Raw genomic sequence first — 11658 nt, forward strand, 5'->3', positions numbered from 1 at the left:
CCGCCGCCCGCCCGCACCCGCCCAGGCACGCCGGGGGCTGATGGTGCTGCCACGCCGCAGGCTGAACGCCCCGCTGCCCGCCGGCGTGCGGGTGAAGGGGGACACCCTCGTCTTCCAGCGGCCCCTCGCCGCCGCCGACGCCGGGGACTACATCTGCCGCGTCTCCAACCGCGTGGCCGCCAAGGAGGCACGGGCCAACGTCAGCATCAAGGGCAGGGTGGCAGGTGGGCGCTGCGTGGGGCGTGGGGCACCCATGTACCCCCTGAGGGTGCTGTGGTGGGTGGGTGTTGGGGTGGGGGTCCTGGGTGGTTGGTGGGAGCCTGGCTGGGGGGGGCAGCACCGTTCCACACTGCTTGTGCCTGTCCATCTGTCCCTCCCTGGGCTTTTCTCCATCTGCTCGCCCTTCCTGCCACCCGTCTGTCCCCTCCCAGGCACTCGCCTGTCTACCCATCTGTCCATCTGTCATCCCTCCCTGCCCCCGACTATTCCTATGTCTGTCCATCCACCTGTCCTTCCATTTGTCTGTCCATCAATCCACTGCCCACCACTTCACTCTACCCAACCACCTCTCCTTCTGTTTCTTCCTCCATCCACCCCTTTGTCCATCCATCCATCCCCCTTTCACTTCTCACTATCCATTTGTTCATCCATCCGTACACTCATCTCTCCCTTCATCCTCCTGTCTGTCTACTCATCTGTCTACTCATCCACCCACCTGTCTACTCATCTGTCTACTCATCCACCCATCTGTCCACTCATCCATTTACTTTTCCATCAGTCTAGCTATTCATCTGTCTACTCATCCATCTGTCCATCCATCCTTCCATCATCCATCCTCCTGCCACTTCTCTCCATCCACCCATCCATATCTCTACCTGTTGTTCACCTAACCACCCCCTCGTCCACCTACCCATCCATCCATGCACTCATCCATGGACCCATCCGTCCACCCATGGGCTCATCCATCCATCTGTCCATGGATCATAGAATCATTTAGGTTGGAAAAGATCTTTAAGATCATCGAGTCCAAACAAATGGATGTACTCATCTGTCCATCCATCCATGTATTCATGCATCCACCCACCCACCCATGGACTCACCTGTCTGTCCATCCGTCCATCAGCCCATCCATCCATGGATACACTCATCCATCCTTCCATGGACTCATCCACCCATCTGTCCATGGATGTATGCATCCATCCATCCATTCATCCATGTATGTATTCATGAATCCATCCACCCACTCATCTATGTACTCATCTGTCCATCCACCCATCCATCTATCGACCCCCCCATCAATCATCTCATCCCCCCTCACCCTGCCTGCCCACCCCATGGGTGTCCCCACAGACAATGAGGTGCGCAAGGTGGACCTGGTCTCGGCTTCGGTGGTGGTGGTGGGCGTCATCGCCGCCGTCCTGCTCTGCGTCCTTGTCGTTGTCGTCGTCGTCATGACCCTCTATCACAAGCGCAAGACCAAGCGTATCTCCGAGAAGTAGTAAGAGTCGGGGGGGGGGGGTGGCAGGGGTGGGGGGGGGCAGTGGGAGACATGGGGACCCCATGCTGAGCACCTCCCTCCATGCCCCCAGCGAGGAGGAGCTGACACTCACCCGGGAGAACTCCATCCGCCGCCTGCACTCCAGCCACAGCACCGACACGCGCACACAGGTAGCAGGGGGCCTGGGTGGTGGGGTGCCCAAGGGAGGGGGTCTTGGGGTGCCCGGGGTGCTGGGGTGCCTGGGGTGATAGGTGGTGGGATGCCCAAGACAGTAGGACTTGGGGTAGTCTGGGTGATGGGTATTGGGGTGCTATGAGTGTTGGGTGGTGGGGTGCCCGAGGAAGCGGGTCTTGGAGTACCCTGGGTGATGGGTGTTGGGGTGACTGGGGTCATGGATGCTGGGATGCCCAAAGTGATGGGTGTTGGGGTACCCATGGTGATGGGTATCGAGGTGCCTGGGGTGCTGGGTATGGGGGTGTTGAAGGAGGACCAGGAAGCAGGGTGCCCATGGGGCTGGGCAGTGGGGTGCTTGGGAGGAGGTGGGTATCGGGGTGCCCAGGAGGAGCCAGGCCGTGGTGGCAGAGGATGCTGGGTGGGGATGCCCAGGATGCTGGCAGGGCCATGGGGTGCTCAGGAGCTGGGCTGCGGGGTGCTGGGTCTCATGGGGCTGTTTCAGCTGGAGGAGACGCTGCAGCTGCGTGCAGAGAGCCGGCAGGGCAGCCTGCGTGGGGACAGCCTGCGTGGGGACAGCCTGCGCGGCACCAGCATTTGCTCCGCCATGGTGAGAGTTGCGGCAGGGCAGGGGGCGCGGGGGGGCACAGTGGGGCAGGGGACCTGGCTCAGCCCCACACCTGCACCCAGCCCAGGGCTGTGGCTGTCAGAGCGTGTCCTCCAGCTCTGGCATGCTTCTGTGCAGGTGCAACCCCCATCTTCTGGGTGTGCAACCCTCTTCCATGGGTGCAACCTCCCCCTCAGGGTGTTCAAACCCCTTCCACGGGTGCTGCCCCCCCCTTGCACATGTACACCCCCCCTCCACATGTGCACCCCCTTTCATGGGTGCAAATGCCCCTCAAGGTGTTCGAACCCCTTCTGCGTGTGCAACCCCCTCTTGCACGTGCGCAAATCCCACTTTGCACGTGCAGCCCCATCCCAACTTGTGCAGTCCTTCTCCTGGGTGTGCAAAGCCCTCCCACATGCACACACCTTTGCACGCCCGTGTACTGAGCCTTGTGCACCTCCTCGTGCCCTACGGCAGCACCCTGTCCCTGTAGGGGTCCCCGTGGCAGAGGCTGGGTCCCCGGGAGTGTTCATTCATCAGCGGTGAACCCTGCCCTGTCCCTCATCCCCGCAGAGTGAAGAGCCCGAAGGTCGCAGCTACTCGACGCTCTCAACGGTGCGGGAGATCGAGACACAGACAGAGGTGCCGGCAGCGCCGCTGCTGCCCGCCCCGCCGGGGAAGGAGCCAAAGGAGGAGGAGGAGGATGGTGGCAGTGGTGGGGACGACCCCATCAAGCAGGCCATGACCCACTTCGTGCAGGAAAACGGGATGCTGCAGGCCAAGCCCACCACCAACGGCATCTACATCAATGGCCGTGGGCACCTGGTGTGAGCTGGGCAGGGCCGGGGGGGACACCCAAGGGACCCCCGTCCCCCCTATGGCTCCCCCGGCTCTGCCTGCCCACCGGGCTGGCTCCGGTCCCCAGGTGTCACCCTGCTGCTGGCACGGGGTCAGGGACATGCACCGTACCCCCGAACAGGGCTCCGGTCCCCATGTGTCACCTCACTGCTGGCATGGGGTCAGGGACACACACCGTGCCCCTGGATGGGCGCTGGTCCCCAAGTGTCACCTTGCTGCTGGCACAAGGCTGGGGACATTCACCGGTGGCTGGCCAGAGAGGAAGTGACAGCATCCAGGACCCATGGGCGTCAGAGCCGCCAGGCACCCACGGGCGTGGGGACACCCCAAGGACAGGACAGGGGCAGGAACCCCCGGCGGGGATCGGGCCCCCACCCCACCCCCCCAATATCCCTTTGGACTCTGGGTCAGCTCCTTCCTGCGTGGCGCTGGGGACACGCGGCCGTCCCCGCTCGGGACGCGGTTTGCCGGTGGCACTTGGGACGCTTGTGTCCCCTCCCCCATCCCGGCTGCCCCCTCCCCCATCCCGGCCCTCCCAAACCCCCCAAAACCCCATCGTCTCCCCCCAGACTGCTGAGGGGACCCCCCCGGGGCCGGGCCCCCCCCAGGCGCGGGGCTGGTGGCGGGGGTCCCTGGGGACAGCGTGCCCTGCGTGTACATACCTGTATAGGATGGGGGCCCCACTGCCCCCCTGCTGCTGCCCGGCCGCGCTTGTAAATAAACCCCCGCGCGGGACCCTGGGACCCTGTGTCGAGTGCTTCTGGTCTCAGCCAGGGGAGGGACGCGGGTACATGGCGGGGGGCCTGGCACTTTTGGGACACTGCTCCTGTGCAAGGATGGCCACACCTGGGTGCTCCACCTGTGCACCCGTGTGCCGCTGGGCGCGCAGGTGAGCTGCGTGCAAGTGCATGCATGCACGTGAAAGAATGCACAAGCATGCTGAAGTGGGCGCAACCTCATGCAAGCGTGCACGAGGGCACGCAACGCCCAAGCTCACGCAAGCATGCCTGAGCACGCGCAAGCATGCCCAAGCTCATGCAAGCATGCACGAGCACGCGCAAGCCATCACAAGCTCACGCAAGCAAGCATGAGCGTGCACAAGCACGCACAAACGTGCGGAAGCGCGCAGAAGAGCGCACCAGCGTGCGCAAGCGTGCCGCCTGCGCCCTGCCCTGCGGTTTCGACGCGCCGAGGAGCAGGAAGCGGCCTCGAAGGCGGCCGCCGCCTTCCTGCTGCCGCCAACGGGACGCCCCGGGCCCTCGAGGCTGCGTCAGGGCCCCGGGGCCACCGCACTTCCTCCCCGGGGGCCGCTTCCGCTCGCCGCCCGCCTGCCCCGGCCCTCGTCGCTGCCGCCGTGCCGGGGCTCTGGGGCACCCGCGCCCCGCTCGGGCCATGGGCAGGATCTGACCCCACTGCCGGGGGGTCTGCGCCGCCTCCATGTCGCTGGCCCTGAAGGCCCGGCAGAAGGCGAGGCGCAAGGGCGGCACCAAGGAGCGGGTTTTTGGCTGCGACCTCCTGGAGCATCTCCAGCAGTCGGGGCAGGACGGTAAGCGCCCGCTGGCGAGTGCCGCCACCACCCGCGTCCCCCCACCCACGGGGTCCTGCTGAGCCCCCCTCCTTAGGGGTCGCCCCCGCAGCTGCCGGAAGCTGGGAGGGTGCCCGGCAGCGCCACGGGGAGGGGACGGGGGGTGACTCACGCCACGCGGTTGCATCACCAGCAGTTGAGCAAGTGTCACAGCTGGGGTGCCTCCTGGCAAAGCCTCTCCGAGATTTGGGGGGGTCCTGGTGCCTTGGCACAGCTCCAATCTCAGTGTCCCACTGCGGCCCCAAGGGGACGGGGATGGGTGGCCCCAGTCTGCTGGGGGCTCCGCTGCCCCCAGCACCTGAATGTGGCCAGTGACGGGACTGGCTGCCCTGTGGGAACACTGTCACTGGGTACCCCAGGGGGTGGGTGGCCCCAGTCCCCCCTGTCACCCCCGGCTCTTGGCAGGGAGCAGGTCTGGAGCCAGGGGGAGGTGGGCAATAGCGGACCCAGGGGAGGTGGGTGACAGCAGACTCGGGGTGCCCATCCCGCAGTGCCCCAGGTGCTGAGGAGCTGCACTGAGTTCGTGGAGCAGCACGGGGTGGTAGATGGCATCTACCGCCTCTCGGGCGTCTCCTCCAACATCCAGCGGCTGCGGTAAGCAGGGTGGGGCAGGAGGGATGGAGACGGGATGGGGATGGAGATGATGGAGGTGGGATGGAGATGGAGATGATGGAGGTGGGATGGAGATGGAGACAGGAGCGCGTTGGATGGAGATGGAGCAGTTGGGATGGAGACAGGATGGAGATGGTGGAGAAGGGATGGAGATGGAGATGATGGAGATGGAGACAGGAGCAGGTTGGATGAAGATCAGAAGCAGAGGGAGCTGGGATGGAGCTGGAAACCAGACAGGATCAAACAGGAGGGAGACAGGTGGAAGATGGGGATGGGATGGAGATGGGAGCAGACAGGATGGAGGTGGAGACTGGAAGAAGACAGGACTGGGACCGGAAGGGAGGGAGGTGGGGAGGGGATGGAGATGGGACCAGCAAGCGTGGAAACGGGGATGGGATGATACAGGACCAGATGGGATGGAGACAGGGATGGGGTGGACATGAGACCAGATGGGATGGAGGTGGGACAGAGAGGGGGGTGGATGAGAAAGGACCAGACGGGAGAGCAGTGGGATAGGACAGGGCTGGGACCACACAGGAGGAAGATGGGGAGGGAATGGGATGGGAGCAGGCAGACGGAGATGGGGAGAGGACAGGGATGGGACCGGCCAGGCGGGTAACAGGACAGGAGTGGACGGGGCGCAGCCAGCATAGGAGCTGACTCCAGTGCTGTGTTGGCCGGATCCGGCCCTGCTGCTCCCTCATGCACCCCACACCCCCTTCCTTCCCCATCCTGCCTTCCTGCGGCGCTCGCCTCCATCCTGCCCGTCACTGCTTCAGCCCTTCTTTCACTTGTTCCTTTTCTTCCTTTTTCTTCTCTATTTTCTTGTTTATTCTTTCTTTCTTTCTTTTTCTCTTTCATTTTTTCCATACTTGGTTTGGTTTTTTCACTCTTTTGCTCTTTCGGTTCTTCCTCAAGTGTTTCTTTTCTCCCCTTTTCCTGTGTCCCCAAGAACCCCAGCCTTGCCAGCGTCCCCAGCATCCTCAACATCCCCAATGCCCCCTGTGTCCCCAACACCCCCATAATCCCAGTGTTCCCCACATCCCCAGTGTCCCCATATGCCTGGCATCCACAGCACCCCCCATCCCATCCATCCCCCTGTCCCCAGCATCCTGGCCATGCAGCAGAAGGACCAGCAGTTTGCTAAGATCCCCCTGGCCCTGCAGCCCTGCATGCCCCCAGCCGATGGTGCGTCCCTGGCCATGGAGGGGGATGCCGCCCTACCACCCCGGCTGACAAACCCGCCCCTTTTGCAGCCCATCGGGGCTGTGTCTGGTCCTCGGGGACCATAACAGTCCTCGTGTGGCCTTAAGCCCCGCTGGCAGGGACCAGCCGAGACACCCTCCCCACCTCCATGGGTGCGGGGACACCCCAGGGACACATCCTGACCCACCCTAGTGAAAAACCTCCACGGCACAGCAGCTGAACGGGGCCGCGGAGGGGGACCATGCCGTCCCTGTCCCCGTCCCCCCTGCCGAGCCAGCCGCCTCACTCACAGGCAGGAGTTCGACAGTGACCGCTGCCCTGACCTGCAGAAGGATGTCTACCTGCAGGACATCCACTGCGTCAGCTCCCTCTGCAAGGCGTACTTCCGCGAGCTCCCCAACCCTCTCCTCACCTACCAGCTCTACGACAAATTTGCTGTGAGTGTTCCCCTCCCCGGTGCTGCCACCCATCCCCAACCCCAGGAGGTGGCACTTGTCACCCCATCCCTGTCCCCCGGCAGGATGCAGTGGCTATCCAGATGGAAGAAGCTCGCCTGGTGAAGATCAAGGAGGTGCTGAAGGAGCTGCCGGTGCCCCACTATAGGTAGGGGGGACCCCAAACACGGTGTCCCCTGTGGGGATTGCTGTCCCTAACGTGCCCCGGTGTCCGCAGGACCCTGGAGTTCCTGATGAGGCACCTCCTGCACATGGCATCCTACAGCAGCCAGACCAACATGCACGCCAGGAACCTGGCCATTGTCTGGGCACCCAACCTGCTGCGGTGAGTACCGGGGATGGGGTCAAGGGGATGTGGGGTGACAAACATCCCCCTTCCCCGGGGGAGCCTAAAAGCCCCCGCACTGTGTCCCCACGGCAGGTCGAAGGACATTGAGGCAACGGGGTTCAACGGCACAGCAGCATTCATGGAGGTGCGTGTCCAATCCATCGTTGTGGAGTTCATTCTCACCCACGTCGAGCAGCTCTTCGGGGACGCCCCTCTCCATGGTACGTCCTGGCCTGGGGGGGATGGTGAGGGTGTCCCCGGCGGGACCCTGACGCCCTGTCTTGGTGGCCTGCAGGCGGCGAGTCCCTCCGGCGGTCCCTGCTGCTGGGTGGGGGGGGGACAGGGGACGGGCAGCCCCCACCATACCACGTGCCAGCCACGCTCAGCCAGGGTGACGGCCCCCCCCCAATTCGGCCCTACCACACCATCATCGAGCTCAGCGACCACAGGTAGGACCTGCCGCCACCCCCTCCCCTCCCCAGGGACCCCCCCAGGGACCTCCCCTGGCCCGAGCAGTACCGTGAGCACACCTGTGCCCTGCAGGTGGGATCCCATGCACACGTGTTCTTACATGCACAAGCATGGGCACATGCTCTGCACGCGTGCTTGCAGGCGTGCATGAGCTCTTGCATGTGTCCAAAGGCACCATGTGTGCTTGTGCACACACAAGTGTGCCCAAGCGTGCCCGCCACCCCTGACGCCTGGGGTCCTGCAGGAGGAAGGGCTCCATCAAGGCCAAGAAGTGGAGGTCCATCTTCAACCTGGGCCGCTCCAGCCATGAAGCCAAGCGCAAGCTGGTGAAGGTGGAGGAGAAAGGTGGGGAGCCCTGGTCGTCCCCACCCTGGGGTCCAGAGGGCGGGACCCCATTGCTCAGGGGACGATGTATCCCCAAACCCAACCCCACTGCCATTCCCCTTCTCCTTCCCCCCCCAGATGACAAGTGTGGTAAAATAACCTTGCGGCCAGCCAAGAGCATGGACTCGCTCAGCTCCGTCCCCTGTGCCAGCGATGGTAAGAGGGATACACCTTGTCGCTCCTGTGGGAACCATCCCTGTCCTTGAGGCAGGATCATTGGGACAGGGTGGGGATGGAGGGGACAGGGATGGGGATGGACAAGATGGCATAGGGATGGAGAGGACAGGATGGGGATGGACAAGCTGCTGTGCATTGCCCTGGTCCCCCAGCTCGGCAGCTCCCACAGTGCCACCCAGCCGAGTCCCCAGGTGTGGGGAGGTCTGGGGACAGGGTACACCTCCAGGCCCTGACTCTTCCCCCCGCTGGGCACAGATGACTCTCGGCTGAGCAAGAAGAGGTCAGCAAAGCAGCCGCCGCAGCGTCGGGAGAGCTTTGACACCTGCCACTCACTGCCAGCGCCGGAGAGCTGCCCCGAGCTGGATGAGAGCCTGGAGGAGAAGCTGAAGGGGAAGGAAGAGCCACGGGGCCCTGAGTCAGAGGGCGAAAACAGCACCAAGTCAGAGCCCACCACCCCCAAAGCTGGCCGGGCCTCACTGGTGGCCCCTGGCCGCTCGCCCAAGGCCAGCCGCAGCCGTGCCGAGAAGTGCGCAGGGGTCCACATCTCTGGCCCCTTCTCTGTCACCGTCCCCTTCCACATCACCTCCAACCTCTCCCGCCTGACACGGGGGCTGCCGTGCCCGGCGCTGGCCCAGGCGGCCGCGGGCAGAGCGCCACCCGCCAGCCCCCCGCTGCCTGCCCAATGCTCTGCCGGGGACCCCGAGGTGCCTGAGCACCACACTGGTAAGAGGCGTGCACTGGGACCAGCCAGCGCGGGACCTCCAGGGTGCCGGGGGGACACAACAGGCTCAATCCCCGCCGTCTCCCTCCACAGGGGAGGGGAAGATGGACACGGAGGAGACCCGGCTCTCCCTGGAGCTGCGGGACTCCTTCGCCTTCCTGGACAGCCAGGAGACGTGGCTGGAGGGCGGCGGGGACGGGGAGCCAGCAGCATGGCCCCTGCTGCCAGACACCAGCCCTGGGGACGGCGAGGGGTTCCTGCCCATAGAGGAGGGGATAGAGAGCGGGTTCATGAACGTAAGCTGAAATCACCATCCCCATGCTTTGGGTCTGGGGTGGGAGGGCTGGAGGCAGAGGGTCACCTCTGCTGTCCCTGGTCAGGGTGGGGACGGAGGGGACTGGGCAGGGATGGGCATGGAGGGGACATGGTGGGGATGGAGGGGACAGGGATGGAGATGGAGAAGGCAGGGGTGGGATGGAGGGGACAGGGATGGGCATGGAGAGATGAAGGTGGAGATGGAGAGGACAGGGTGGCATCCACCCCTCCAGCCCCAGCGTGGGGCCTCAGGGCCATGCAGTGCTCCATGCCTGGGATGGGCTGGGGAGGTCTCCAGTGTGGCCATCACCCTCTTGCCCATCCCCGTCTGCAGCCGGGGGAGCCCCCCATGGAGCAGCCCGCCAGCTACCTCTCCATCGAGGAGTGCATGGACGAGGAGATGTTCTTCATGGCTCCCAGTGGCTCCGATGCCGAGGACCACACTGGGGACACCGACTCGGAAGACATGTTCCTCAGCGCCCACGACGACCTCAGCCCGCTGGCGGCATCGCTGGAGCCCCTCGACCAGCTGCCGGGTGAGGGTACGGCCCCAGAGACCCTGGCACCGGCCCCACCTGCCGCTGACAGCACTGTGCCACAGGACAGGTCTCTGACACCGGGGCTGGCAGGGCCGTGCCCCATGGAGGAGGATGCTCTGGGTGAGGGGGAGCAGCCTGGGGACTCTGCTGGGGCACCAGCAGAGGAGGTTGCACCAGGCACCGGCCAGCCTGCAGGGGAGGGAGGTGGAGGGGAGGGGGCTGCGGACTGTGGCTCTGGCCCCAGCAGAACTGTCTCCAGCACCAAAGCTGGCCTGGGGGATGAGGCCGGAGGAGCCGGGGGCCATGCGGGAGCGGGGCCAGTTCCCGACACATCGGATGGGGAAGTTGAAGAGGATGGAGCTGGCTCCCATCCCCCTGCCCCAGAGGAGCCTGGGGAGGGCGAAGCCCAGCCTTCACCAGGGTCCCCTCCAGCCTCACCAGAGGAGGCCCCCCAGGAGCCAGTGGAGCCCCTGGTCCCTGGGTCTGCCCCTGAGGCTCTCCCGCCCTCTGCAGCCAGCGCGGAGGGCACTGATGCTACCCCTGTGAGCAGCCCCAGTTCTTCCTCGCTCTCTGCCTCGGCCCCAGAGCTGCGCAGCCCTCCCCCTGAAGCCCCAGAGCCGAGCCGGGCTGAGCCCACCGGCGAGCTGGGGCGCCCTGAGCCCGTGGCTGTGCTGCGCCGTGACGGCAGTGCCCCGGTACGCCTGGCTGCCCGCACCGTCAGGGTGCAACAGGCCCGGTCAGTCCCCGTCGTGCCCCCCAAGCCCCAGTTTGCCAAGATCCCCCTGGCCCTGCAGCCCTGGATGCCCCCAGCCGATGGTGCGTCCCTGGCCATGGAGGGGGATGCTGCCCTACCACCCCGGCGACTCCCCAGTCCCACGGCACTGGAGGGGTCTCCCCAGCAACCTGGGGGCAGTGGGGTGGCGGTGGGGGCGAGGAGAGCAGGCTGGCGGGAGGGCGGCAGCGTGTCCTTTGACACGGCAGTGGCCATGGCCGCTGAGCAGCAGCCAGCCCAGGTGCCGGTCAGGAGGATCCAGACCTACGGTGGGGAGGAGCTGACGCCCGCCCCCCCCAAGGCCTTGCCCTTCCAGAAGGGCCCCCTGAGGCCGCGGCTGCTGCGGCCCCTCAGCTGTGTGGCAGCCCCGGAGGGCGAGGCACCGGGGAGGAGCCGGCTGAGTCTGACCCGGCCAGCAGCACAGGCCGAGGGGTCAGTGCTGTCCCCGCCGCGGCGGATGGTGGGCACCGAGGGGGCGGCGGGCGAGCGCTGAGCTCTGGGGATGTGGGGCCGGGGCCGGCGGACATTTGTGCTCCTGCGTGGGCGGCGGCAGGGTCAATAAAGGCGCTGGGCTTTGTCTACCACTGTGGCCTCAGTTGACGCAACATGGCGGCACCTGGGGCGGCCTCAGGGCCCCCAGTGGTGCAGGGGCTCCCCGCGCCGCACCCTGAGCTGGGCCGGGGGGGAGGAGCAGGGCAGGGGGTCCCTCACCGCTCGGCGGCGGCGCCGGCGGGCCGGGACGCTTTTCGCGAGCGGGGTGTGAGGGCTGGGGGGCGATGCCCGCCTCCAAGATGGCGCCGCCCACACCCAAGATGGCGCCAGGCAGAAGCGCCGCGCTTCGCCGTCTAAGATGGCGCCCGTCGGGGCCGGCACGCACTGAGATGGCGCCGGCGGGGAGGGGCGGGGAGGCCGTGCCCGGCGCCAAGATGGCGGCGGCGGCGGCGCGCTGCTCTTGGCGG

General features: G+C 65.7%; 2 protein-coding genes across 2 annotated transcripts in view; both read left to right on the forward strand.

The window, feature by feature from the left end:
• PVRL4 (poliovirus receptor-related 4) overlaps positions 1–3107 on the forward strand; it is a 6502-nt gene extending 3395 nt beyond the window's left edge. The window contains exons 5-9 of the mRNA XM_010566924.1: positions 61–212; positions 1351–1498; positions 1590–1668; positions 2175–2279; positions 2850–3107. Of these exons, the coding sequence (XP_010565226.1) occupies positions 61–212; positions 1351–1498; positions 1590–1668; positions 2175–2279; positions 2850–3107 (742 nt within the window). The remainder of the gene's footprint in view (positions 1–60; positions 213–1350; positions 1499–1589; positions 1669–2174; positions 2280–2849) is intronic.
• Positions 3108–4523: 1416 nt separating this feature from the next.
• On the forward strand, positions 4524–11192 carry ARHGAP30 (Rho GTPase activating protein 30). The gene is made up of 12 exons (XM_010566926.1): positions 4524–4680; positions 5211–5313; positions 6830–6974; positions 7058–7140; positions 7210–7317; positions 7414–7541; positions 7616–7769; positions 8036–8136; positions 8254–8331; positions 8608–9075; positions 9167–9369; positions 9723–11192. The coding sequence occupies exons 1-12, from the start codon at positions 4572–4574 to the stop codon at positions 11190–11192; spliced, it is 3150 nt and encodes a 1049-aa protein (XP_010565228.1). The 5' UTR covers positions 4524–4571.
• The last annotated feature ends 466 nt before the right edge of the window (positions 11193–11658 follow it).

Source organism: Haliaeetus leucocephalus, unplaced genomic scaffold (assembly GCF_000737465.1).
Source record: "Haliaeetus leucocephalus isolate CR32 unplaced genomic scaffold, Haliaeetus_leucocephalus-4.0 Scaffold219, whole genome shotgun sequence".
Taxonomy (NCBI): Eukaryota; Metazoa; Chordata; class Aves; order Accipitriformes; family Accipitridae; genus Haliaeetus; species Haliaeetus leucocephalus.

What these genes read in the sequence shown, in the direction of transcription:
- ARHGAP30 (XM_010566926.1), top strand. Translation starts at nt 4,572, where the DNA reads ATGTCGCTGGCCCTGAAGGCCCGGCAGAAGGCGAGGCGCAAGGGCGGC. An exon ending in TGGGCACCCAACCTGCTGCG is followed by an intron (nt 7,318 to 7,413) that starts GTGAGTACCGGG and finishes TCCCCACGGCAG; the next exon opens with GTCGAAGGACATTGAGGCAA. An exon ending in CGGGGACGCCCCTCTCCATG is followed by an intron (nt 7,542 to 7,615) that starts GTACGTCCTGGC and finishes GGTGGCCTGCAG; the next exon opens with GCGGCGAGTCCCTCCGGCGG.